At 37.7% G+C, this 24,411-nt stretch overlaps 1 protein-coding gene across 1 annotated transcript in view; it reads right to left on the bottom strand.

Annotated features, from left to right (window-relative positions):
- PITPNB (phosphatidylinositol transfer protein beta) overlaps nt 1-24,411 on the bottom strand; it is an 862,947-nt gene that overhangs the window by 7,116 nt on the left and 831,420 nt on the right. Inside the window, exon 10 of the mRNA XM_044068302.1 lies at nt 21,695-21,817. Within this exon, the coding sequence (XP_043924237.1) occupies nt 21,695-21,817 (123 nt within the window). The remainder of the gene's footprint in view (nt 1-21,694; nt 21,818-24,411) is intronic.

Below are 24,411 nucleotides of genomic sequence, written 5' to 3'. Positions count from 1 at the left end.
CCAGGTTTTCCATGCCTTGTCTCTAGATTTTAATAGGGCTCTAGTGGGGTTAGTAAGCCAAGGAGCTGAGTGGACTTTAGCTCTAATAGTTCTTATGGGTGCTATTTGGTCAAGGACTTTAATGAAAGTATTATTAAAATAGTCCACTGCTAGGTCCAAGTTCAGGGTATGTAGAGGTTCCCAGTTGCAGTTTTTTAATGCAGTGTTGAGATCTAGAGGGTTAACCTTGTGATCATTTCTGATTTGTTTAAAGACAGTAGGTTTGGGTATGTTAGCAAGTCTGCGTAGGAGGAATGTTGGGAGATGGTCACTAAGGCTGTCTGGTAGACAACCTGTATGATAGTTTTGTTCTGGGTAGTTCACTAATGTCCAATCTAATATGGATTTTTTTTTGGACTTCTTATCTACTCTGGTAGGTTCTAGAATAAGTTGGGAGAAACCATACAGGTTGATGTGGCTAGTGGGGATTTTAGAGTTGCAGGCTAGCCAATCAGTGTTTAGGTCTCCTAGCAGAATAGTCTCTTGTGGGAGGTTGTCTTTTGCCCATTGCAGAATTTCTTCAATTTTAATAGTGTTATTGCCTGGAGGGATATATGCGCAGAGAATATTGATACTTTTTTATTGTTTAGTTGTAGCATAATTCCTAGGATTTCAGCATTGTCGAATTTTGGTGGAGGGGTTGGTAGGGGTTGTACATTAAGTGTATTTTTATAGATAATTGCAACGCCCCCTCCCTTCTTTCCTATTCTATCTTGTCTAATGATATTATATCCTGGAGGGAGAATTTCTTCATTCCTTGTGCTGGGATTTAACCAGGTTTCTGTTATGGTTAGTATATCGGGGAAGTAGTGGGTTATGAATGCATGTACGTGAGTAATTTTATTAGATATACTGTGAGTGTTAAGGTTTATGATGAGTAGGTCTGTTGTGTGTTTGTTTGAGGGTATGATGTTGTTTGGTCCAGGGTTCATGAACCTCAGAAGAGAGTACCAAGGAAAGCTGCTCGGGGCAGCAAACCCCCTCCTTTCTAAGTGCAGATAAACCATACCGAAACCATTTATCACACCCTAACTGCAGTGTAGAGCTCATCCTGTTCAGCATAACATGACTAAGCATCATCAGATTACAAAGTCACTGATCACATCCATGGTGCACACTATTACATGTCATCATTTACAAAACCTTTACTGTGCACTGAAGTGCAATCACATGATCATACTCTATCCCCTCCATATAGAGTGATGCTGCAAGCCAGCCACGAAATGGAAAGCTCCATTTTGTATATCATGCAACGCAGCAGTGGTCTGCCTGCAAGAACAAATAAGCAAAGCAGCAGTGCGCTGCATGCATGAACAATGAGGGCCCAAAAATATGAATTACCCAATGCTGTGGATGCGAAACACTATTGCCCAAGAGGTATGATAGCTGCTGGCCCATCTTCAGTGCTTTTTTGGAATATTCTTTAGTGGACATAATGCCATCAGTACACATAGTACTATGTGAACTGTAGAAGATGCTAGTATTCACAAGGCTGTATTGTATGCATTGTTAAGGATGCTCTGTGCCCATTACAAGACAGTGTATTACTGAGCACATTATCTTATAATGTGCAATAACCCTCAGCCTGTAATGCATCCACCCCAAAACATAAAATGTATGCAATAAATGGAAAGAGGCATATGATCAGAGATATCAAGATATAACTGCTGTGGTCCACGTTACATCTGTAGACTGCTGAAACAAGAAGGATGGCACTTTGTGCACTTGCATTTACACAATGTAATCCTACGGAGAATTCCCCCTCCGAATCCCACATATGTCCATAACCATTACAGTAATATAATCTTATGTCTGACATATTTAAAAACTGATCAAAGAAAAACATAAAATCATATCAAAATGTTAAGAACAAAAGGAAGGGATCATTTGAATTATGTATTGAAGAGCGACCATCACTTAACTGCATGGGAAAGCAGGCAGTATGAAAGCTGCAATTCCAGTTTATAAAAGTGGACAGTTCCTAGTGCAGTCTCATAAGATATGAATAGACAAGTACAGCATCATTGATATCTAATGTGGGGGTATGTTGTAAAGAGGGCAAAATAGAATACTGATGCAACATGACATAAGGCTGTACAGTTTGACTGTACATCATCACTGCAGACTAAGTCATAACCATGGTGATTGGAATTGCCAGTCGATTGTATGCTGTGAACCCCCAGAGGTGACACAGTGCCAAGTATGCATGTGCAGTATTGAAACATCTAAGTATGCTACAGTCCTCTGTATAGAGAGCAATATCAGAAGGTCTTAAAGGATATAAATAGCTGCAAAATGCACAATGACCATGGAATAACTGAAGCCCAAACCATACAGGAGGATAAGAAGCAGGATGCCCTGCAAACTGACCAAATGAAGTAGAACTGGGTGTTGTTCTATCTAACTGAAAAGCATTTTCCAATCTGATACAGTACAGATGTGAGACTGAATGCATCTTGGCAGACTCAGACATTTCTGGCACTCTGGTCAGAAATTCCAGTGAGATGAGAGGATCTAAATCAGGAATCAGGCCTTGAGGTACAACTAAATTGTCACTCAAACTGTGGATGATTCCCTTTGGCTAAAACCAGGAAGATTCCTGTATTTTCAAAGATCTGAGAACCTGAAAATACATCCATTTAAACTATCGTGGAGCAATGGAAATATATCTTATCCTTTCTTCCTTAAACTTTGCAAAATGGTGTGGCACAGCCGGATAGCAGGAAAGCATACAGGAATCTCCCCTACCATGAGATGGAGAGTACAAGTGATAGTGTAATGCCTCTATAATCCATTACCAGACACAGACTTTCACACTATTCCTGCCTGCTTGTAGTTTAGGTACCAAATGACACATATGTTGTCAGACAAACTGACCGAGGGCCTCAGAAGTAAGTTTCTGAGAATTTTACACAGCATGATTGCACATGAATCTAGCTGGTTGATGTGGAGCACCATTTAAAGATGAACCACTTCCCTTGTTCTTGCAGAGGACCTGATGTGAAATTTCCACCCCATCATCAAAGCTTGCATTATCAGGAACTTTGACACTGACAGGAACTCACCAGACATTCCCTGGCCTAGTGATAGGGATCTGATACCAGGAAATGTTCTGGGAGCCAGTAGTAGCACAAAATCCAATGACACCTCAACTCCACTACAGCATATGCATTCTCAAGTGAGCAGACAGTACCAGAATAATGAAGACATCAAACGCAGGAGGTGCAAGAGGTTCTCATCTTGGACACTTTACAGTGTGCTCACCCAAGTTGCAAACTTGGGTACTGTCTGTATGCAGAGTGCCCGACCATGCACTAGTGAAGTCATTCCACTAAGGCAGGAGCAGACAGGTGTTCTCTAAATTTATGGTCACCCCCCCCCCCTCCAAAGGACTGCAACTATGGGAACACCATTGCAGTATGCAGTGACTCAGGGCAAACAGTCACCCAGGTAACAGAAACACATGGAGTTCCTTCTTCTGCAAATTTTCAACCATTATAGCCAATACCTCAGTAAACAGGTTGCACAAAAAAGTCAAAATGGCAGCAATTTATATTAATAGTGATGTCTACATACAGTGAATTGAGGGAAGATCCAAATCTAACACTGCTCTGCCAGAAAGTGTCCATCATGACCAGTGACACCAGTCACCTTTTCCTTGCAGCGGCATTAGCATAACCCCCTGGAAAGCCATCTCCAGATCCTGACATACTTGATGTGACTGTTGAAGCAAGAACCAGAACCAGAAACAGTAGAAAGATCCATCCAAAGATGAGGCACCCCTTTTAGCCATTTAGAGTAGAACAGCATAGACCAGTCACAAAAGCTTTGCAGTGATAGCTCTATTTCCTAGTGGAACTCCTTCTGATGAAAAAATAAATTAAGCAATCTAAGATGCACTGTCAGCTGGACAAAAACTTAAAAAATAAACCTGGAAACAACAGACACCTGTGGACACAAAACACTTTAATTGTGCAATATAAGTGCTTTAGTCAGTTTCTTCAGATATACATTTAACTTAAGCTACAACAGTTATATACACTTAAAAGATCGCATGATCCCTTCTTTAATCAATTGGCACTTAAAAGAAACTGAATTACACTAAATACAATACAAAACCAATCCACACAATTACTTAGAGTAAAATGTGTACACACAAAAATGTGCATAAAAAACACATTAAAAATTACTTGTTTATTACCCAGCAATTAACTACCCCAACTCTGCCTTTATTCTTAAAACACTACTAATTGAAAAAACTTCATTTAGACCAGGGGAGGAACTAGTGTTACACCTAAGTTGCCATTTCAGCTCCTTTTGCTCTAAGAGTAAATCAAGGCAACCACCCCTGGATCCTAAATCAACTTTGTCAATGGCAGTAAATCTAAAAGTATGTAGGGGAAATTATTTAATATGTCGGGCCAGACTTAGCCATGTACACTACCCCCATACTATAGCAACAAAACTTGTGGCCCAGTTTAATAACTCCCCATTCTTCATTGTAAACCCCAGTCCCCTCTTGAATGTACGTATACTGCCACACTTCTTTATGGCTCCAGCAATTTCACCTCCTTTATTCCTTTCCACCAAGGTCTTGAATGAAAAATCTTTCTTGTATACTATAGTGGGTCTTGTTCCTACCTTCTCAATAACTTCTGATTAGGTCATAAAGATACTCCTCCAAAATACAAAAACGCCAACTGAGTAAAACAAAAGAAGACTCCTGGAAACTGTAAAACACCACAGAATTTAATAACCGTTCGTCTACCTTACACAATCGGTAGATTTCCTCAGACAAATGCAGTAACATAAAATCAATCCTTTTACTCACTTTTAAAACCAGTACACAAGTAATTAACCAATCGAGCTCCAGCAAAATAAAGACTCAATAATCACAGTGCTGATCAAACAATTTCTCAAATTACATAACACTCTAGTTACCCATAAAAGGTATGAAGGACAATACACAACATTGCTAGGTGGACTAGGTAATGATTTAGTGGTGTATAGTACAGGTGATGGAGCCCCAATTGTGAAAGGGGATTAAAAAAACATCTCTATGAAAAACAGCCATTGCCTTACTTGTTTTTCATAGAGATGTTCTTTTTATGATGTATGCTCAGTAATTGTTACAAGAATTTTTTAAGAAATTAACTAGAGTGTTATGTAATTTTAGAAATTGTTTGATCAGCAGCCTGTGGTTATCGAGTCTTTGTTTTGCTGGAGCTCGATTGGTTAATTACTTGTGTACTGGTTTTAAAAGTGAGTAAAAGTATTCATTTTATGTTACTGCATTTGTCTGAGGAAGTCTACCGATTGTGTAAGGTAGACGAAAAGCGCTTTACAATGGTTATTAAATTCTGTGGTGTTTTACAGTTTCCTGGAGCCTTCCTGGGTCACAAGGATACCCCAGTTGTAACAAATTACATTCCTGATAGCCTCAAAATGAAGATTATATGGCAAAATTAATGCTCTTTCATGATCCCCTTTCACAATTGGGGCTCCATCACCAATACTATTCACCACTAAACCATTATCTAGTCCACCTAGCAATGTTGTGTATTGTCCTTCATACCTTTTATAGGTAACCTCTTGAAAAATTTCATTCAAAAAAGAGGTTTTGTACCCCCCTTTTTTTCCAACATCCCCCTTAATGTAGAAAATTCACTTCCAAACATCTCATCATCAGTGACCATACGGGCTAGTCCCACAAGTTGCCCCTTAACTAAAGACTTTTTTTGATGTAGGTGGTGGCAACTGTCAAAATGTAGCAGCAAATTTGAATATGTGGATTTACGGTAAATGGAAGAAATAAATCTACTGTTGACCCTATCGTTCAAAATAATCACATCTAGATAATGGACAGCTTCTTCCCCCACCTTCATAGTAAACTTCAAAAAATTACTGCTTGTACTAATAAATGAGAAAAACTCTTCAAGCCTTTCTCTACCATCTGTCCAAAAAATAATGATGTCATCCAAAAAGCGACCATATAGGGCCCAACTCCTTAAATATTCTGATTTAAATACTACTGAGTTCTCCCATTGTGCCAATACCATATTGGCAAAAAACGGGGCTTATGGATCTATCTTGTGAATTACTGAAGTCCTCGGTCTTTGTGTGTTAGTGTTTAAAGTGAACAAATAGTAACTGTGTGACAAAATATTTTTAAACCTAACAATAATTCTTGAATTTTTCTCTAGGTTCCACTATTTTATCCTTTTCCTCTTCATGGAATATAAAAGAGTTAAATACCTTTAACTTCAAGGCTTTTTTTTTCATAAACTTGCAGAAATGTTGCACATTGTATGCACATTAAATATTTTCAAGCTGTTCAATGAAATCATTCACAGTGAGAAACAAACTGAATTTCTGAATACAAAACTTTTATTTTCTGCTAAGTATGGTGCAGAAAAGGAATTTCAGGGGGGTGAGTTGGAGCATCCTTCTGCTGGGAACTGTACATCTGTATTTCCCAACACAAAGACCCTTGAAAGCAAATATACTTCTTTGTCTATGCAGATATCGCATCAATCATTAATTATTTTGGTATGTTCCTACTTCTGACACCATATAGCGCCTGGATTCCCATTAAAGAGGATAAGAGACAGAGAGAATATAGTTGAACCTCCCTCAGAGTTCTAATCAAAGTGAACTCCCCTATCTTAAAAGGGTAATTTGAGACTGGGGTACCAAAAAACTCTGATTTGCCATAAAAGAGACTACAGTCCTCAGACACTTTGTGCTCTGTGCAGCAGTGCAAGAATGGACTCACACTAGATTTATTCATTCTTCTGTGAGATGGGAGATTATTGTACTCCTTTCATCAATTCCAGGGTTTCCCCTTATCACAACATTCATACAAAGAAGAACTTGCAATGGGCGTGTGCCCTCTGAAAGCAGCTGTTAATTCAGGTTCTGGCATCTCTGGAATTAAAGGAAACATTCCTGGCTGCAAGCTAAGAATATCCGCCACCCTCCCAACACTGCCATAACAACTAGCTCAATTGCAAGGCAAAGTTCCTGGTTTACAGCCTTTGATCCCATGAGATCTGTTAGATGTGGTGTTGGGAGCAAGCATAATTGCTAGAAAGGTTTACTATCAAACTTAGTCCATGTGGAAATATTCTCCATCTGATAAGAAAGATACCCTATGCATCCAGAGCTGGTAAGCATGCTGATTGTTCTGCTTACCATAAGCATCTCATTTATTCTATGTTCAAGTTGTACATGGCAATATTTCTGACATCATGGTATAGTGGAAGGGGAGACTGCAATATGGCCCAGCACCAGATGGCTACATAATCCTCTAAAGAAGCTCTGCATTCTTATCCTCCACTAAACCCTCTTCTTTCCTTGGGACCTGAACTTCAAGATTAATAAACTTCTATGTCCACAGTTTGACCTTGCCTTTATAACAGTCTTAAAATGTGTCTTTTTTAAGATGATATTCGGTACAGCCATTACATCTGCTGAAGGAAGTTGGTAAGTGTTCACAACGTACACAGGAGCATACATGTAGTCAGCTTTTAGGGGTAGCAGACAAAAGAAAAACAGTAATATAATTTCATGCAATGATTAATAAAAAACAAAAAAAAAAAAAAAAAACTTAATCTGTTTAATCATACCTTCAAGTTCTTAATTCTGGAAAAAAATAACTGTTGCTCTTCCCACAAGCTTTTTATTTTGATTCAGCATTTTCTGCTTCAGAGGAGGATGATTAATCGAGAAACAATGAGGATGACCAGACTGGCAGATCTATATACTTTGGGTGTACATTGGGAAGGGAAGCATGCAAAAAGTAGGCAGAGAATGTGGGCCTGATACTGCATGAGAAACTGGTTGAGGGGGGTAACACAGAAGTCAGATTTTTTTATTGGGTATTAGTAGACTGCTTTTTTTTCCTCATTAAAGACTTAATTATTTGCCTCACTTGTCTGAGTTTGTTCTTCCTGTATGTATACTCGAGTACTGAAACGGACTCCAAATTGTTGCCGATTTGATCATCTTGCTTTTTTTTTCCTTTTTGGATTTCTTGGGCTGCTGGTTTAGTTCTGAGCAAGTCCAACTCCAAGCTTCCTTATCTAGTGTTTTGTGATTTGTTTGCCTGCCACTGGTATTGCTTCTTGTTTCTTCCAGTTTTTTTTTCCTGAGTTCAAAAGAGTGCTAGAATAAGACTGAAGAATAGTGAACTGTAGTAAAACACCAATATTACTTTCTTATTCCTTGTCTGCTATGAGGCAATCTAAAGGAAAATTAAGCAGCAGCAAATCAAGCAGCTAGATGCCCTTCTATCTCCTCAGTACTTCATAGTCATCTCCAAAATCACCAGCTACACTCTCAAGACAAAAACCTATGTGAAAAAAGAACTGGACAAGTCTATACTCACACAGCATAGCCAAACAATGGAACTCTATCCCAAATTCAATCAGAACTATATCTAGCCTCCATGTACTTAAGTTCACTCTCAAAGATTTTCTCATTATGCAATGGCTACGTCCAAGCACCTCACCTGTATAATCTACATCAACAAATACTTCATATTCATACTAACCTTTCATTGTACTATGTATCTGTACCTTTTAACACCTGTCCTCTTCCTATTCTCAAGGGTGGACTTGTATCTTTTTTATATATTTTTTTTTTATTTCCTAACATAATAGACTACTACACTTCTAATACTTTTGCATACACTGATTGTAATATTTGTCATTTCTTTATGATTACATCACTAGTGTTTCCTCATATTTTACTGTATCCTTTGTATTTTACTATCAAATTGTATGTATATATACTTTTTAGTTGAATGTACAGTGGATATAAAATGTTTACACACCCTTATTAAAATGCCAGGTTTTTGTGATATAAAAAATTGAGACCAGCTGCTGGCCCATCTTCAGTGCTTTTTTGGAATATTCTTTAGTGGACATAATGCCATCAGTACACATAGTACTATGTGAACTGTAGCAGATGTTAGTATTCACAAGGCTGTATTGTATGCATTGTTAAGGATGCTCTGTGCCCATTACAAGACAGTGTATTACTGAGCACATTATCTTATAATGTGCAATAACCCTCAGCCTGCAATGCGTCCACCCCAAAACATAAAATGTATGCAATAAATGGAAAGAGGCATATGATCAGAGATATCAAGATATAACTGCTGTGGTCCATGCTATATCTGTAGACTGCTGAAACAAGAAGGATGGCACTTTGTGCACTTGCATTTACACAATGTAATCCTACGGGAATTCCCCCTCCGAATCCCACATATGTCCATAACCATTACAGTAATATAATCTTATGTCTGACATATTTCAAAACTGATCAAAGAAAAACATAAAATCATATCAAAATGTTAAGGACAAAATGAAGGGATCATTTGAATTGTGTATTGAAGAGCGACCATCACTTAACTGCATGGGAAAGCAGGCAGTATGAAAGCTGCAATTCCAGTTTATAAAAGTGGGCAGTTCCTAGTGCAGTCGCATAAGATATGAATAGACAAGTACAGCATCATTGATATCTAATGTGGGGGTATGTTGTAAAGAGGGCAAAATAGAATACTGATGCAACATGACATAAGGCTGTACAGTTTGACTGTACATCATCACTGGAGACTAAGTCATAACCATGGTGATTGGAATTGCCAGTCGATTGTATGCTGTGAACCCCCAGAGGTGACACAGTGACAAGTATGCATGTGCAGTATTGAAACATCTAAGTATGCTGCAGTCCTCTGTATAGAGAGCAATATCAGAATAGAGCGAATGGGAAAAGCACAGACCATTACACCATAAGCAACATATGACAACAGAGCTAGTACAATGTAAGGTCTGCATACAATTCTACACAGTTATAAATAATTAATAAGTTCAACAGAAGAAAGGGTACACATAATATAATACAGTCCACCCCCTGACTCCAGCAGCTACACAGCGTCTGTGTTATGTTCTCTTCCACATTACATGGTGCCAGCTTGTCCTAAGTTGAAAAAGTTGGTGTTGGCATCTGTGGGCTGTTTGATAGAGAGGAAGACAGAGACAGACACTATTTCTTGGTATGTTTGGGATATGTACACTGTACATATCATGACGCACATACCATACATGGTGAAGAGTTTTTATCCATGTGCAGCATGCCATGAACAGGATTCCCCTTCATGAACACATGACAAATGTTTCATTCTCACACTAAACCTGCTCCACCATTCAAAGAAAAGAAATATGTATTTACAAACCAACCTATCCATTTAACAAGTGGCTGCGTTCTAACTTTTAAAACAATACAAAGAAAACTTCTACAGTAAAGGTACCTTTGTCTTATACAATACGGATTCTCTTTCTTTCCCAAATTTTTAATGTGTACAATGTTGTGGCCTTACTTCACAAAATAAAGCTGTTAAAAATTAAAAACAAACTTCTCTATGAAACATTCTTTTGCAGAGTAAATACAAAGTTACCCCCTAGGATGGAAATGTGATAGTTCAGCAGATAAGGCGGAAAATCTAAGCTGAAAATGTTGATAAATGATAACACGATAAGGAATGGTTTAACATTTAGTTGGGCTTTATAATTTTGAAGCAAACCTTTTGAATACTCAGTCGTAAGACCCTCCTCCTTAAAGGACCAATATGGCCAAAAACTGAAAAACACATTTTTTAACACAGTTTGATATACATATGCTAATTGTCTCAAAATGGAACAATGGAAGCAGCAATACTAAGATCAGCAGGAATGGCAGGCCCAGTGGTCACTCTGGAGTAACTATCTCAAGCTTATAAAATACTGCGGCGTGCTCCAACAGACATCCTGAGCCATTAAAGCCTTACATACGTGCAGATTAGGTTTTGGGGTGGGGATATGGCAGGGTATATATTAATTAATCATTCCCCGTGGCCATGAGTATGAAGTTGTAGTGGAATGCCTCAGTATGGAGTACCACTGTAGCACCCCCACTGTGAGGTCTTCCCTTGTCAGATCTGACCACAAATTAGTCTCTTTCAAAGTAACTATCACACTTGACCCCTCCCCCCAGCAGCAACTAAACTAAAAAACTTCTCCAAAACAGATTATATGCCTCTAAGAGATGGTATAAATAGCTTCACTGCATTGGTAATTATGTAGAGTCCTACACCAATGCTTTTTACAAACACCTGTATAACTGCACTGATGTGGCCGTACCTGATAGGACCAAAACAAGCTCATCAAAGAAGAGCAAACCTGCCTGGTGAACAATTGCCATTAACAGGCTTTACAATAAGAGGAAGAAATTGTTGCCCAAATATAAGAGGGAGCATGCCCTAAACTGGAAACATTCCATCCCCAGCTTAAACAAGCACATAAGACTTCTTGTGAAGTTCTCCAAAGCAAACTATGAATACAAATTAGAGTCCTCCGCTAAGGACAACCATGAAGCATTCTTTAGTTAGCCTAAAAGGTAAGACCCAGATTTGTGCTGAACTGGTAGTTAATGATACCATATACACTGAGCACTGGTAGTTAATGATGCCAAATACACTGAGCCTGTGGACATAGCATACCTGCTGGTCAACAGGTTCTGTGAAAACTTCAATCACCTGTCCCCATCTCACACACCCTATGACATTCCTTCCACCTGTCTACTACTTTGTATCTCTAGAGAGCAGGTCATAAATGCCATCTCTAAGGCCAAAAACACAGCATCTCTGGGACCTGATAACATCCCAGGCTGCGTCCTACATCAGCCCCAACAAGAATTAGCAACACCATTGAGTACTCTTTTCAATCATAGTCTAAGCAAAGGCTTCATCCCAGCTGAATGGAAAATGGGCACTGTTATCCCCTTGCACAAAGGTGGTGCTTCAGACCTATTAGCCTGACTTGCCTTATCTGCAAGGCTATGGAATGAACCATCATGGACCTTATCAACAAAGATGTAGGTAATCTCCAAGCACTTGACTCTCCTCAGTTTGAATCTGCCAATGGGAGATCATGCCTGTTAAACCTGGTGGACATCTTCGTGAGAGTCACCAGAGCCCTGGACAAAGGGAAAACTGTGCATACAGCCTACCTGGACTTGGCCAAGGCTTTTGACACTATTCCCCACTCAGGCATTATTGACAAACTCAGCCAGCTAGGTATCAACCCTTATATCTTTAAGTGGGTCACTAACTGACTCACTGATAGAACCCATACAGTCAAAATAGGGAAATCCACCTTCAACAGCAGACCAGTTAAATGGTGTTCCACATGGATCAGTCCTGGGACATCTACTGTTCAGAATCTATTTCTCCAAAGTAAAAGCAAAAACTAAAGTTCTGTGGCTGACAAAGTTTGACGATGACTGCAAACTGGCAGTGGTCACAGAATCCCCAAACAATGTCAACATCCTAGAAGAGGGTCTTAAAAATGTATCATCATCCCTTTCGGTAAGAGCGATGTTCCAGCTAGCTACCACATCAGCTGAAACACCATAAGGATGCACTCAGTGGATAAAAGGTATGAAGGACAATACACAACATTGCTAGGTGGACTAGGTAATGGTTTAGTGGTGAATAGTACAGGTGATGGAGCCCCAATTGTGAAAGGGGATTAAAAAAACATCTCTATGAAAAACAGCCATTGCCTTACCTGTTTTTCATAGAGATGTTCTTTTTATGATGTATGCTCAGTAATTGTTACAAGAATTTTTTAAGAAACTAACTAGAGTGTTATGCAATTTTAGAAATTGTTTGATCAGCAGCCTGTGGTTATCGAGTCTTTGTTTTGCTGGAGCTCGATTGGTTAATTACTTGTGTACTGGTTTTAAAAGTGAGTAAAAGGATTCATTTTATGTTACTGCATTTGTCTGAGGAAGTCTACCGATTGTGTAAGGTAGACGAAAAGCACTTTACAATGGTTATTAAATTCTGTGGTGTTTTACAGTTTCCAGGAGCCTTCTTGGGTCACAAGGATACCCCAGTTGTAACAAATTACATTCCTGATAGCCTCAAAAAAGATCATATGGCAAAATTAATGCTCTTTCATGATCCCCTTTCACAATTGGGGCTCCATCACCAATACTATTCACCACTAAACCATTACCTAGTCCACCTAGCAATGTTGTGTATTGTCCTTCATACCTTTTATGGGTAACCTCTTGAAAAATTTCCTTCAAAAAAGAGGTTTGGTACCCCCCCTTTTTTCCAACATCCACCTTAATGTAGAACATTCACTTCCAAACATCTCATCATCAGTGACCATACAGGCTAGTCCCACAAGTTGCCCCTTAACTAAAGACTTTTTTTGATGTAGGGGGTGGCAACTGTCAAAATGTAGCAGCAAATTTGAATATGTGGATTTACAGTAAATGGAAGAAATAAATCTACTGTTGACCCTATCGTTCAAAATGATCACATCTAGATAATGGACAGCTTCTTCCCCCACCTTCATAGCAAACTTCAAAAAATTAGTGCTTGTACTAATAAATGAGAAAAACTCTTCAAGCCTTTCTCTACCATCTGTCCAAAAAATAATGATGTCATCCAAAAAGCGACCATATAGGGCCCAACTCCTTAAATATTCTGATTTAAATACTACTGAGTTCTCCCATTGTGCCAATACCATATTGGCAAAAAACGGGGCTTATGGATCTAGCTTGTGAATTACTGAAGTCCTCGGTCTTTGTGTGTTAGTGTTTAAAGTGAACAAATAGTAACTGTGTGGCAAAATATTTTTAAACCTAACAATAATTCTTGAATTTTTCTCTAGGTTCCACTATTTTATCCTTTTCCTCTTCATGGAAAATAAAAGAGTTAAATACCTTTAACTTCAAGGCTTCTTTTTTCATAAACTTGCAGAAATGTTGCACATTGTATGCACATTAAATATTTTCAAGCTGCTCAATGAAATCATTCACAGTGAGAAACAAACCGAATTTCTGAATACAAAACTTTTATTTTCTGCTAAGTATGGTGCAGAAAGGGAATTTCAGGGGGGTGAGTTGGAGCATCCTTCTGCTGGCAACTGTACATCTGTATTTCCCAACACAAAGACCCTTGAAAGCAAATATACTTCTTTGTCTATGCAGATATCGCATCAATCATTAATTATTTTGGTATGTTCCTACTTCTGACACCATATAGTGCCTGGATTCCCATTAAATAGGATAAGAGACAGAAAGAATATAGTTGAACCTCCCTCAGAGTTCTAATCAAAGTGAACTCCCCTATCTTAAAAGGGTAATTTGAGACTGGGGTACCAAAAAACTCTGATTTGCCATAAAAGAGACTACAGTCCTCACACACTTTGTGCTCTGTGCAGCAGTGCAAGAAGGAACTCACACTAGATTTATTCATTCTTCTGTGAGATGGGAGATTCTTGTACTCCTTTCATCAATTCTAGGATTTCCCCTAATCACAACATTCATACAAAGAAGAACTTGCAATGGGCTTGTGCCCTCTGACACTGAAAGCAGCTGTTAATTCAGGTTCTGGCATCCCTGGAATTAAAGGAAACATTCCTGGCTGCAAGCTAAGGATATCCGCCACCCTCCCAATACTGCCATAACAACTAGCTCAATTGCAAGGCAAAGTTCCTGGTTTACAGCCTTTGATCCCATGAGATCTGTTAGATGTGGTGTTGGGAGCAAGCATAATTGCTAGAAAGGTTTACTATCAAACTTAGTCCATGTGGAAATATTCTCCATCTGATAAGAAAGATACCCTATGCATCCAGAGCTGGTAAGCATGCTGATTGTTCTGCTTACCATAAACATCTCATTTATTCTATGTTCAAGTTGTACATGGCAATATTTCTGACATCATGGTATAGTGGAAGGGGAGACTGCAATATGGCCCAGCACCAGATGGCTACATAATCCTCTAAAGAAGCTCTGCATTCTTATCCTCCACTAAACCCTCTTCTTTCCTTGGGACCTGAACTTCAAGACTAACAAACTTCTATGTCCACAGTTTGAACTTGCCTTCAACAGTCTTAAAATGTGTCTTTTTTAAGATGATATTCGGTACAGCCATTACATCTGCTGAAGGAAGTTGGTAAGTGTACACACCGTACACAGGAGCATACATGTAGTCAGCTTTTAAGGGTAGCAGACAAAAGAAAAAAAAAGTAATATAATTTCAAGCAATGATTAATAAAAAACAAACAAACAAAAAAACTTTAATCTGTTTAATCATACCTTCAAGTTCTTAATTCTGGAAAAAAATAACTGTTGCTCTTCCCACAAGCTTTTTATTTTGATTCAGCATTTTCTGCTTCAGAGGAGGATGATTAATCGAGAAACAATGAGGATGACCAGACTGGCAGATCTATATACTTCGGGTGTACATTGGGAAGGGAAGCATGCAAAAAGTAGGCAGAGAATGTAGGCCTGATACTGCATGAGAAACTGGTTGAGGGGGGTAACACAGAAGTCAGATTTTTTTATTGGGTATTAGTAGACTGCTTTTTTTTCCTCATTAAAGACTTAATTATTTGCCTCACTTGTCTGAGTTTGTTCTTCCTGTATGTATACTCGAGTACTGAAACGGACTCCAAATTGTTGCCGATTTGATCATCTTGCTTTTTTTTTCCTTTTTGGATTTCTTGGGCTGCTGGTTTAGTTCTGAGCAAGTCCAACTCCAAGCTTCCTTATCTAGTGTTTTGTGATTTGTTTGCCTGCCACTGGTATTGATTCTTGTTTCTTCCAGTTTTTTTTTTCCTGAGTTCAAAAGAGTGCTAGAATAAGACTGAAGAATAGTGAACTGTAGTAAAACACCAATATTACTTTCTTATTCCTTGTCTGCTATGAGGCAATCTAAAGGAAAATTAAGCAGCAGCAAATCAAGCAGCTAGATGCCCTTCTATCTCCTCAGTACTTCATAGTCATCTCCAAAATCACCAGCTACACTCTCAAGACAAAAAAAGAACTGGACAAGTCTATACTCACACGGCATGGCCAAACAATGGAACTCTATCCCAAATTCAATCAGAACTATAGCCTCCATGTACTTAAGTTCACTCTCAAAGATTTTCTCATTATGCAATGGCTACGTCCAAGCACCTCACCTGTATAATCTACATCAACAAATACTTCATATTCATACTAACCTTTCATTGTACTATGTATCTGTACCTTTTAACACCTGTCCTCTTCCTATTCTCAAGGGTGGACTTGTATCTTTTTTATATATATTTTTTTTATTTCCTAACATAATAGACTACTACACTTCTAATACTTTTGCATACACTGATTGTAATATTTGTCATTTCTTTATGATTACATCAGTAGTGTTTCCTCATATTTTACTGTATCCTTTGTATTTTACTATCAAATTGTATGTATATATACTTTTTTTAGTTGAATGTACAGTGGATATAAAATGTTTACACACCCTTATTAAAATGCCAGGTTTTTGTGATATAAAAAATTGAGACCACAATAAATCATTTCAAAACTTTTCCGACCTTTAATGTGACCTATAACCTGTACAATTAAATTGAAAAACAAACAAATCTGTTAGGGGGGAAAAATAAAAAAAAAAAAAATGTACAACAAGCTGGTTGCATAAGTGTGCATACCATTAAACTAATACTTTGTTGAAGCAACTTTTGATTTAATTACAGCATCCAGTCATCTTGGATACACACCTGCCATCAATTAAAGAAACTCCAATTAACCCCAAATAAAGTTCAGCTATCCTAGTAGGATTTTCCTGACATTTACTCAGTTGCCTGCTATAGCAAATGCCATGGTTCTTAAGAGAGCTTACACAGCATCAAAGGGATCTCATTGTTGAAAGGTATCAGTCAGGAGAAGGGTACAAAAACATTCCATAGCATTGGATATACCATGGAAAACAGTGAAGATAGTCATCAAAAAGTGGAAAAAATATGGGACAACAGTGACATTACAAAGAACTGGACATCCCTCCAAAATTGATGAAAAGACGAGACAAAAACGGGTCAGGGAGACTGTCAAGAGATCTACAGCAACACTGAAGAAGCTACAGGAATTTCTGGCAAGTACTGGCTGTGTACTACATGTGACAACAATCGCCCATATTCTCCATATGGCTGGGCTAAGGGGTAGGGTTGGAATACAGAAGCCTTTTCTTACACAGAAAAACATGCAGGCCCAGCTAAAATTTGCAAAACAATAAAGTCTCCCAAAAGCATGTGGGAAAATGATTTTATGGTCTGATGAGACCAAGGTTGAACTTTTTGGCCACAATTCCAAAAGGTACGTTTGGCACAAAATCAACACTTTGTATCACCAAAAGAACACCACCTCCACGGTGAAGCATGGTGGTAGCAGTATCATGCTTTGTGGTTGCTTTTCTTCAGCTGGAACTGGGGCTTTATTCAAGGTGGACAGAATTATGAACAGTTCCAAATACCAGTCACTTCTGGCTCAAAACCTTTGAGCGTCTTCTAGAAAGCTGAAGATGAAGAGGAATTTCACCTTTCAACACGACAATGACCCTAAGCATACATCCAAATTAACAAAAGAATGGCTTCACCAGAAGAAAATTAAAGTTTTGGAATGGCCCAGCCAGAGGCCAGACCTAAATCCAATAGAAAATATGTGGGGTGACCTAAAGAGGGCTGTCCACAAGAGATGCCCTCGCAATCTGACAGATTTGGAGTGCTTTTGCAAGGAAGAGTGGGCAAATATTGCCATGTCAAGATGTGCCATGCTGATAGACTCCTACCCAAGAAGACCGAATGCTGTAATTAAATCAAAAGGTGCTTCAACAAAGTATTAGTTCAAGGGTGTACACACTTATGCAACCAGCTTATTGTAAGTATTTTATTTTTCTATATTTTTTCCTCTAACAGATTTGTTTGTTTTTTTCAATTGAATTGTACAGGTTACATTAAAGGTGGGAAAAGTTTTGAAATTATTTATTGTGGTATCACAAAAACCTGGCATTTTAACAGCGGTGTGTAAACTTTTTATATACATTGTACACTACTGTTTTATTTGATATTATGTAACTCTCTGGAGCTTTTCTTCCTGGGTCTTCACTGAAAATGGGTATGTATTACCAGTCAGACTTTCCTTTAAACAAATGGCAAGTAAGTACATAGCCTAGTAATTCTCAATGAAGCACCCTAACTCGATCCAGACGAGTTTGCTTCCCTCCCTCATTTGGTTGTAAATACAAAGATTAGTAACAGCATTAAATATCTCTCAATCGTCCCCAATTTACAGAACATTTCTTATTTTCCTTTATATTTTTTAGTCCAGTCCTCAAATCATTGAACATTGCAGTTAACAAATAATGACAGACAGTTCAGGTTAGGACACCCACATATATATATATATATATATATATATATATATATATATATATATATATATATATATATGTGTGTGTGTGTGTATATATATATATATATATATATATATATATATATATATATATATATATATATATATATATATATATATGATCTCAGTGAGTCTTAAACAATTAAACGTTGACCTCATCAAGTCGAAAATGTGAACATTGTTTTGCTACTATTCATATACCAAGAAACAACTTCAGCTCATACAATATTTTAAATCAAAAAAGCAAAAAACTTCCCACATTCTCTAATTATACATACTAACTCCAAGAGTGCAGAATATCGAGAAAAAAACATATTCCCCAATCCCAAAAATGGTGTGACCTTAAACACCTGTTGACCATCTGTTTAGTATAGGTGTGGTACTAAAGTTCAAATACACCAAATGTCAACATGCAAAATATTGAGCAAAAGTGTTGAAAATACTGGTGCTGACACGCAACTATGCATGCACTGAGAAACAGCCTCAGAACAGCATAATTTTGAGTGAAAAAAAAAGTTTTTGCAAGGGGAAACCCACAACCGTGTGCTCCCACACCTCCTGGTAATTATATATATATAATTCCAAGATTGTAGAAACAATGTTATGGGCATATTCCACCACTGGAATTTGGAGTATGCATGTATGAAGTAGTTATGTTGGTTGTTATGGGAAGTAACCTGGAGTACTACCATGAATACATTAGAAAAGACCGTGAGGATAAAATTTGGAATCACAGCGAACAGCTGTTCCTGACTTCTTTTTTCTTAGTCAGTTCTTTGCAAAATTTGTGGTTTTATGGCAAATTTTTGAAAACTGCAGTCATTCAATTATAACAAATATTTGAGTTTCAGAATTCACATTCTTCAGAAAATACATATGTTACAACAGCAACTTTAAGAGTAATGTAACAGCATTATTTAAATCTGTCCCTGATTTTAGGCCTTTTCCTTCATTACTTTTTTGGCTTTGTCCCTGATTCTTGTACTAAGAGGTTGGCAGCTGTGTTTGAAATCATCACATTGCAACAAGGAGAAGAGTCTGAAAGTGACATGGCTAGATATGGACATCAGCCCTGGTCATACATGTGTCTGTTCATGTGTGTGTGTGTCAGGCAACAGTCTACTGAGTCTCCATTAATGAAAATACTAACAGTGTGGCTGCCATAGATATCATGAATGGGACCTATTTTGGCACATGACCAGCAGTCATGTCCCTTGAGCTATGAATGGATGACATGCATATTATTTGTATAGGGCTGTAACTAGAGTAGGGTAAAGATGGTGGCCATTCTGGGTGCAAGCTGTTAACGTGGCACAAGTCCAACACTGGCATCCATAGAAGATGCTTTAAGTAATATTGTGTTTTCTTTAATGAATGTAGTTGCTAAATTCACATACCTTAATGTGTAAGAAAATGTAGCAAGCCACTTGTTACAAATGATTCACCAAATCACCTTAAATGAGTGGTAACTTGTTTATTCTGAATCTCTCTATATGGTTCTGCGTAACATTGTCAAATTATACTTTGGACAACATCTGCTTAATTGACACAGTTTGGTCACCTAAACAGATAGATGGTCGGCAGATATGCGAGATCGACAATCCCTGGGTAGGGGTGCAATCTCAGAGTTAGAATAGATAATTACCAGGAGATGTGGATGCTTTGTTTTTTCCCTCAAGTTTGGCATGTGCCAAGATTAATTATTGGCGCATGCAAATTAGAGTCTCGACATCCATAATGTTGATCAATTTGATTCAACATAAGGAGATACTTATCCATCTATAATGTATATATATATATATATATATATATATATATATATATACATATATACACATACATACATACATACATACACATGCTCGCGCGTGCATATATACACCCACAGCGTAATACAGGCATCATCCATGGGAAAAGGTCATCTATATTCAACATTATGTTCACAAAGTCCTGCTGACTAGATTCATGTGTCAAATATGACTGTAATCCTATTCAATAAAGGATCACTGTAATGGCTGATAAAAGTTATAAATTCCATCTAATTTGCACTTATAGTTAAACCTGCTCTTTTATGGAAGTAAACAGAAAAGTGCATTCCTATGCTGTGCATTCAGGGTGTTTCACAGGAAACAGAGTGCAACATGCTAGATGTAGGTCATCCAGGGATTCTGAAGGAAGAGTCTCTGAAACTATACAATATATTGTACATAATTATATATATGTTTGATGCAAGATGTTACAGGATTGAAAGTGTTTAAAAATTCACAAAAAAGGAAAGACTATCCTGCCACTTGAAATCATACATACGATACACAATCAAGAGTCTTGTTGCAACTAAAAAGTAGGTTTTTAATTGTGACAATATGTACAGATAATATGCATATGGAGTTTACTTTACTTTCATAGAAATCATTATAAAGGAAAAGTTTTTTTTTTTTTTTTTTAGTAAAAACGTTCATAGGTTAGTACTAAGCTAACTGCCCTTGCGAGCCATTTTAAGCTTAGCCAATTATCTCTGCACCTTGTGTTTGTAAGGCAAACATGTTGACAATCCTCAGTAAAATATAGTTCCGGATTTCTTAACCCATTTTCTTGCATACTTCACAATATCTTTACCAGCAGTATCACACCTGTATATTAACAACATTTCATTAGTTGTTATAACTGTAAACTTTCCATTTTTTTATTATGTGATCTGTTTACCAGCTAGGTGGGCTTGTCCCAGAACTATTTTCAGCCAAGACCAAAGCCAAAAATAGTTGTTGTTGTTGTTGTCTTTTGGCTTTTCCCGGTTAGGAGTCACCACAGCGGAACTCCGGTAGAAGGCACTTCCCGCACTCCAGCCGAGAATCGAACAATATTAAAATATGCCCCATACATTTTCAATATATAAGAAAATCAACAGCTGAATATTATTAGAATAGTAGGTACATTTTAGACAATGGTATTAAGAACAAGGCATGGTGAACAGCTTGACATCTTTCAACATTTACAGTTTGCTTACTTATCACTCTGGTTTACATGAGAAGTTGAACTGGTAGTAATGGGAAAAAGTATATAAATACTTGTTGTGTATTGACCTGTATATTACTTCTACATACATTTAAGTACTTGTTTTCACTACACATTGATTTTGCTATTGGCATATGTCTTTGCTCAACAGACTAATACTTGCAAAATAAACCCATTTAACTGTTTTAGCATTTCATATTTAGTTGCATCCAAAGAGAAGTGACCTCTATGATGGTGGCACAAATATTTAATTTTTTACATTAACAGCAAAATTCCACACTTTAAACAAATAAATGAAGAATGTAATTCCTGTGCGCTAAATGTGCCTTAAGAAAATATAATTTACCTCATCTAGCTCCCTCTGTGTTTCATCTTCCATCCTTCGTATGTCATCCATATTTAAGTCTACCCATTGGTCAATCCAGCAAAACAACTGACGATTGAAATTGGTAAAAATCCTTTTTTCTTGCTGAAGTGAATCATAAAGAAAGGCAATGTTAGCAACAGTTAAGAACTTCAAATACTTAAGAGAAGTTGTAGTTTATACATGCAGTGTATTTTTATAAAGCAGTTAGTGAATAGCAACAAGGCTTCTTTCAGCCCATTAGCAAAAGACCTGCTGAGGGACTGAGTTCCTGTAACAGATTTACCTTACCCTATATTGCAAAACTGCAAGATGCCAATCTTCATATATACAATTACTACTGCTCTTTTTCATAACATTTTCAGAGTTTTGATTGTTCTCTCTTCTTGTCCATTGGACTTTGAATAGCATGAATTGGATATTATATGTCTGAAGGTTTTCCAACAGATAACAGAGGGTCAAATGACCAAGTTCTAACTCCCTAAATTCAAGTGGTAACTGATGACATCTTCCACAGATCAAAAGTTTGACAGACAAAATGAGATCACTGTTTGAGAAAACAGCTTTGTGATTCCATGGTGTTGTTCTCTTTCCCACTATTGTGTGACTATGGAATTAATATAGAAAGTTGGGAAGTGTGGGGAGTCAGCCCACGTGATGCCCCTGCACTGGCCCAGTAATCAAGGAGCCTCAATCCTCACCACTGGCAACAGCTAGTGGATGTACACACTGAGCAGATGACAAGTACACACACAGTAAAGTGCAATTTCCCTTAAAAGCACACAGAGCTCACAGTCATTCTGGGATGGTTTCTCCCTCTTTCTCCAGATCCCCAATAAGATTCCCCACTGGCACTGCTATAGGGTTAAGATCTCAGCTGAGGGGCCAAGCCAAGACCTCCAGCAACCAAGTGCTTTGTGTCACTGCCCAAGTAGCTGACACACACACACACACACACACACACACACACACACACACACACAGTTTGAGATTTGGTTTATATACAAACACACACACCTGGGTAATGCCCTTCTGCCCAGACTATAAGGTAGTTTCCACTGCCACCAACCCCTACTTATCAGCTACTACAAGGCTCTTACAAAGGGTGTCCAATTCTACTATGTAATGTTACTATTATCCAAATGGTAGTCTGACCAAGACTTGCATCTATTTAGGAGTGGCCAGTACAGTATCACTAAATACATATGAAAGTACTCCAAGAGCTTAAATATGTCTCACAAATATCAGCCACAAAGGCAGGTTTAAATATACTGAACAATACATAATAAAAAAACAAGACAATACTCAATCAACAGAGTAACTTCAGAGTTCAAATCCCAGAAAATATTTTAAAACAACATTGCAGGACAGTCTCAAATAAATACAGAAAACATCTAAACTAATCTTTACTATATTCCTATCTAAAAGAAATTACTGTACCCTAGTTACTTACTATTAGCAAGACAAGTGCAGATGGTGATGATGAGTGGATGTTCTTGCTAGGTCCAAGACAGAATACAAAATGCACAGTCTCCCACTGAGAGAGTTCTAAAATTAATATCAAACATTACTGCTGGGCCAGCTTGGATGACATCACTCTGTCACCTGACCTTAGTTCCCAGGCTAAACAGAAACTAACATAATTTAACAGCTCTGTGTGAGAAATGCATATCTCTCAGACCTTTGCTGCTGCTAGGAAGTCATAAAGCAAAAAAATGCTTCCATATCTCAAACCTAGTAATTATTTATTTCCAAGACAATACAAAAATCTTCTAGCTCTAGACATTGTCTGCAACTGAACTGAAACTGAGTGATAACATCTTTTGTTTATGCCACAGCTATAAAGTAACTTAACCTCAACTATTCTTAAGTTTTGCAGGTTAATCTTCTATGCTTCAGCAGGGTACACTGTGGATACATCTTAGCTCAGTACCATACCTCTCAACCTGGAAACATCAAAAATCTGGACAAGGCCCATGAAAAATAGGTACAAATATGTATGCTGATTAATGTAAAATTTGCATAAATAATTTAGTAACCCTACCCACTCTGAGGGAACTGTGGGATACCAACTTTCAAATGCAAACTGAAGAACAGACAACCAAAATATGGTACCAGAGTCCCCCTGCAGCTATTCCAATGTCCTATTACCTGGCTATTTTGGCCCATTTACCATAAACACTAATGTGTGCATAGTGCCTTACTTCTACAATGTTTATTTTGATTTTATTTTTACATTTTACAGCACAATGCACAAACACTAATAGATATGCTAAACAAAGCAACACTGTCTCACAATGAAAATAGACTTGGCATTAAAACTTCTCTGCCCTTGAAATTCACATTCATTGAAACAGCATTGAAACCCCCACATTCATTGAAACAGCACTGAAACCCACACCACATCCAAAGAAAATGCATCTGGCCAGTGGTGGATAAAGATTACCTTTGGGCTGTTTTCAAATCATAGGCCCCTGGCTTGCACACAAAACAAGAAACATACATGTGTTCTTTGATACACCTTCCTGACTTTATTAAATTATATTCCTTGTAAAATACAGCACACTTGGTAGTCTTAAATTAGAGCGCACTTTAACATTTATTGTTTTTCTAGTAGACAATGAAACAAAATGCATGACGCAATAATGACAAAACTGCCCAATTCAGAACATTTCCATCATAACAGTCTACTTCCACAC

Source organism: Protopterus annectens, chromosome 4.part0 (genome assembly GCF_019279795.1).
Source record: "Protopterus annectens isolate FY-2018-M chromosome 4.part0, PAN1.0, whole genome shotgun sequence".
Classification (NCBI taxonomy): Eukaryota; Metazoa; Chordata; order Ceratodontiformes; family Protopteridae; genus Protopterus; species Protopterus annectens.
Note: the sequence above shows the minus strand (reverse complement) of the source record. Positions and strands in the feature narration are given on the sequence as shown.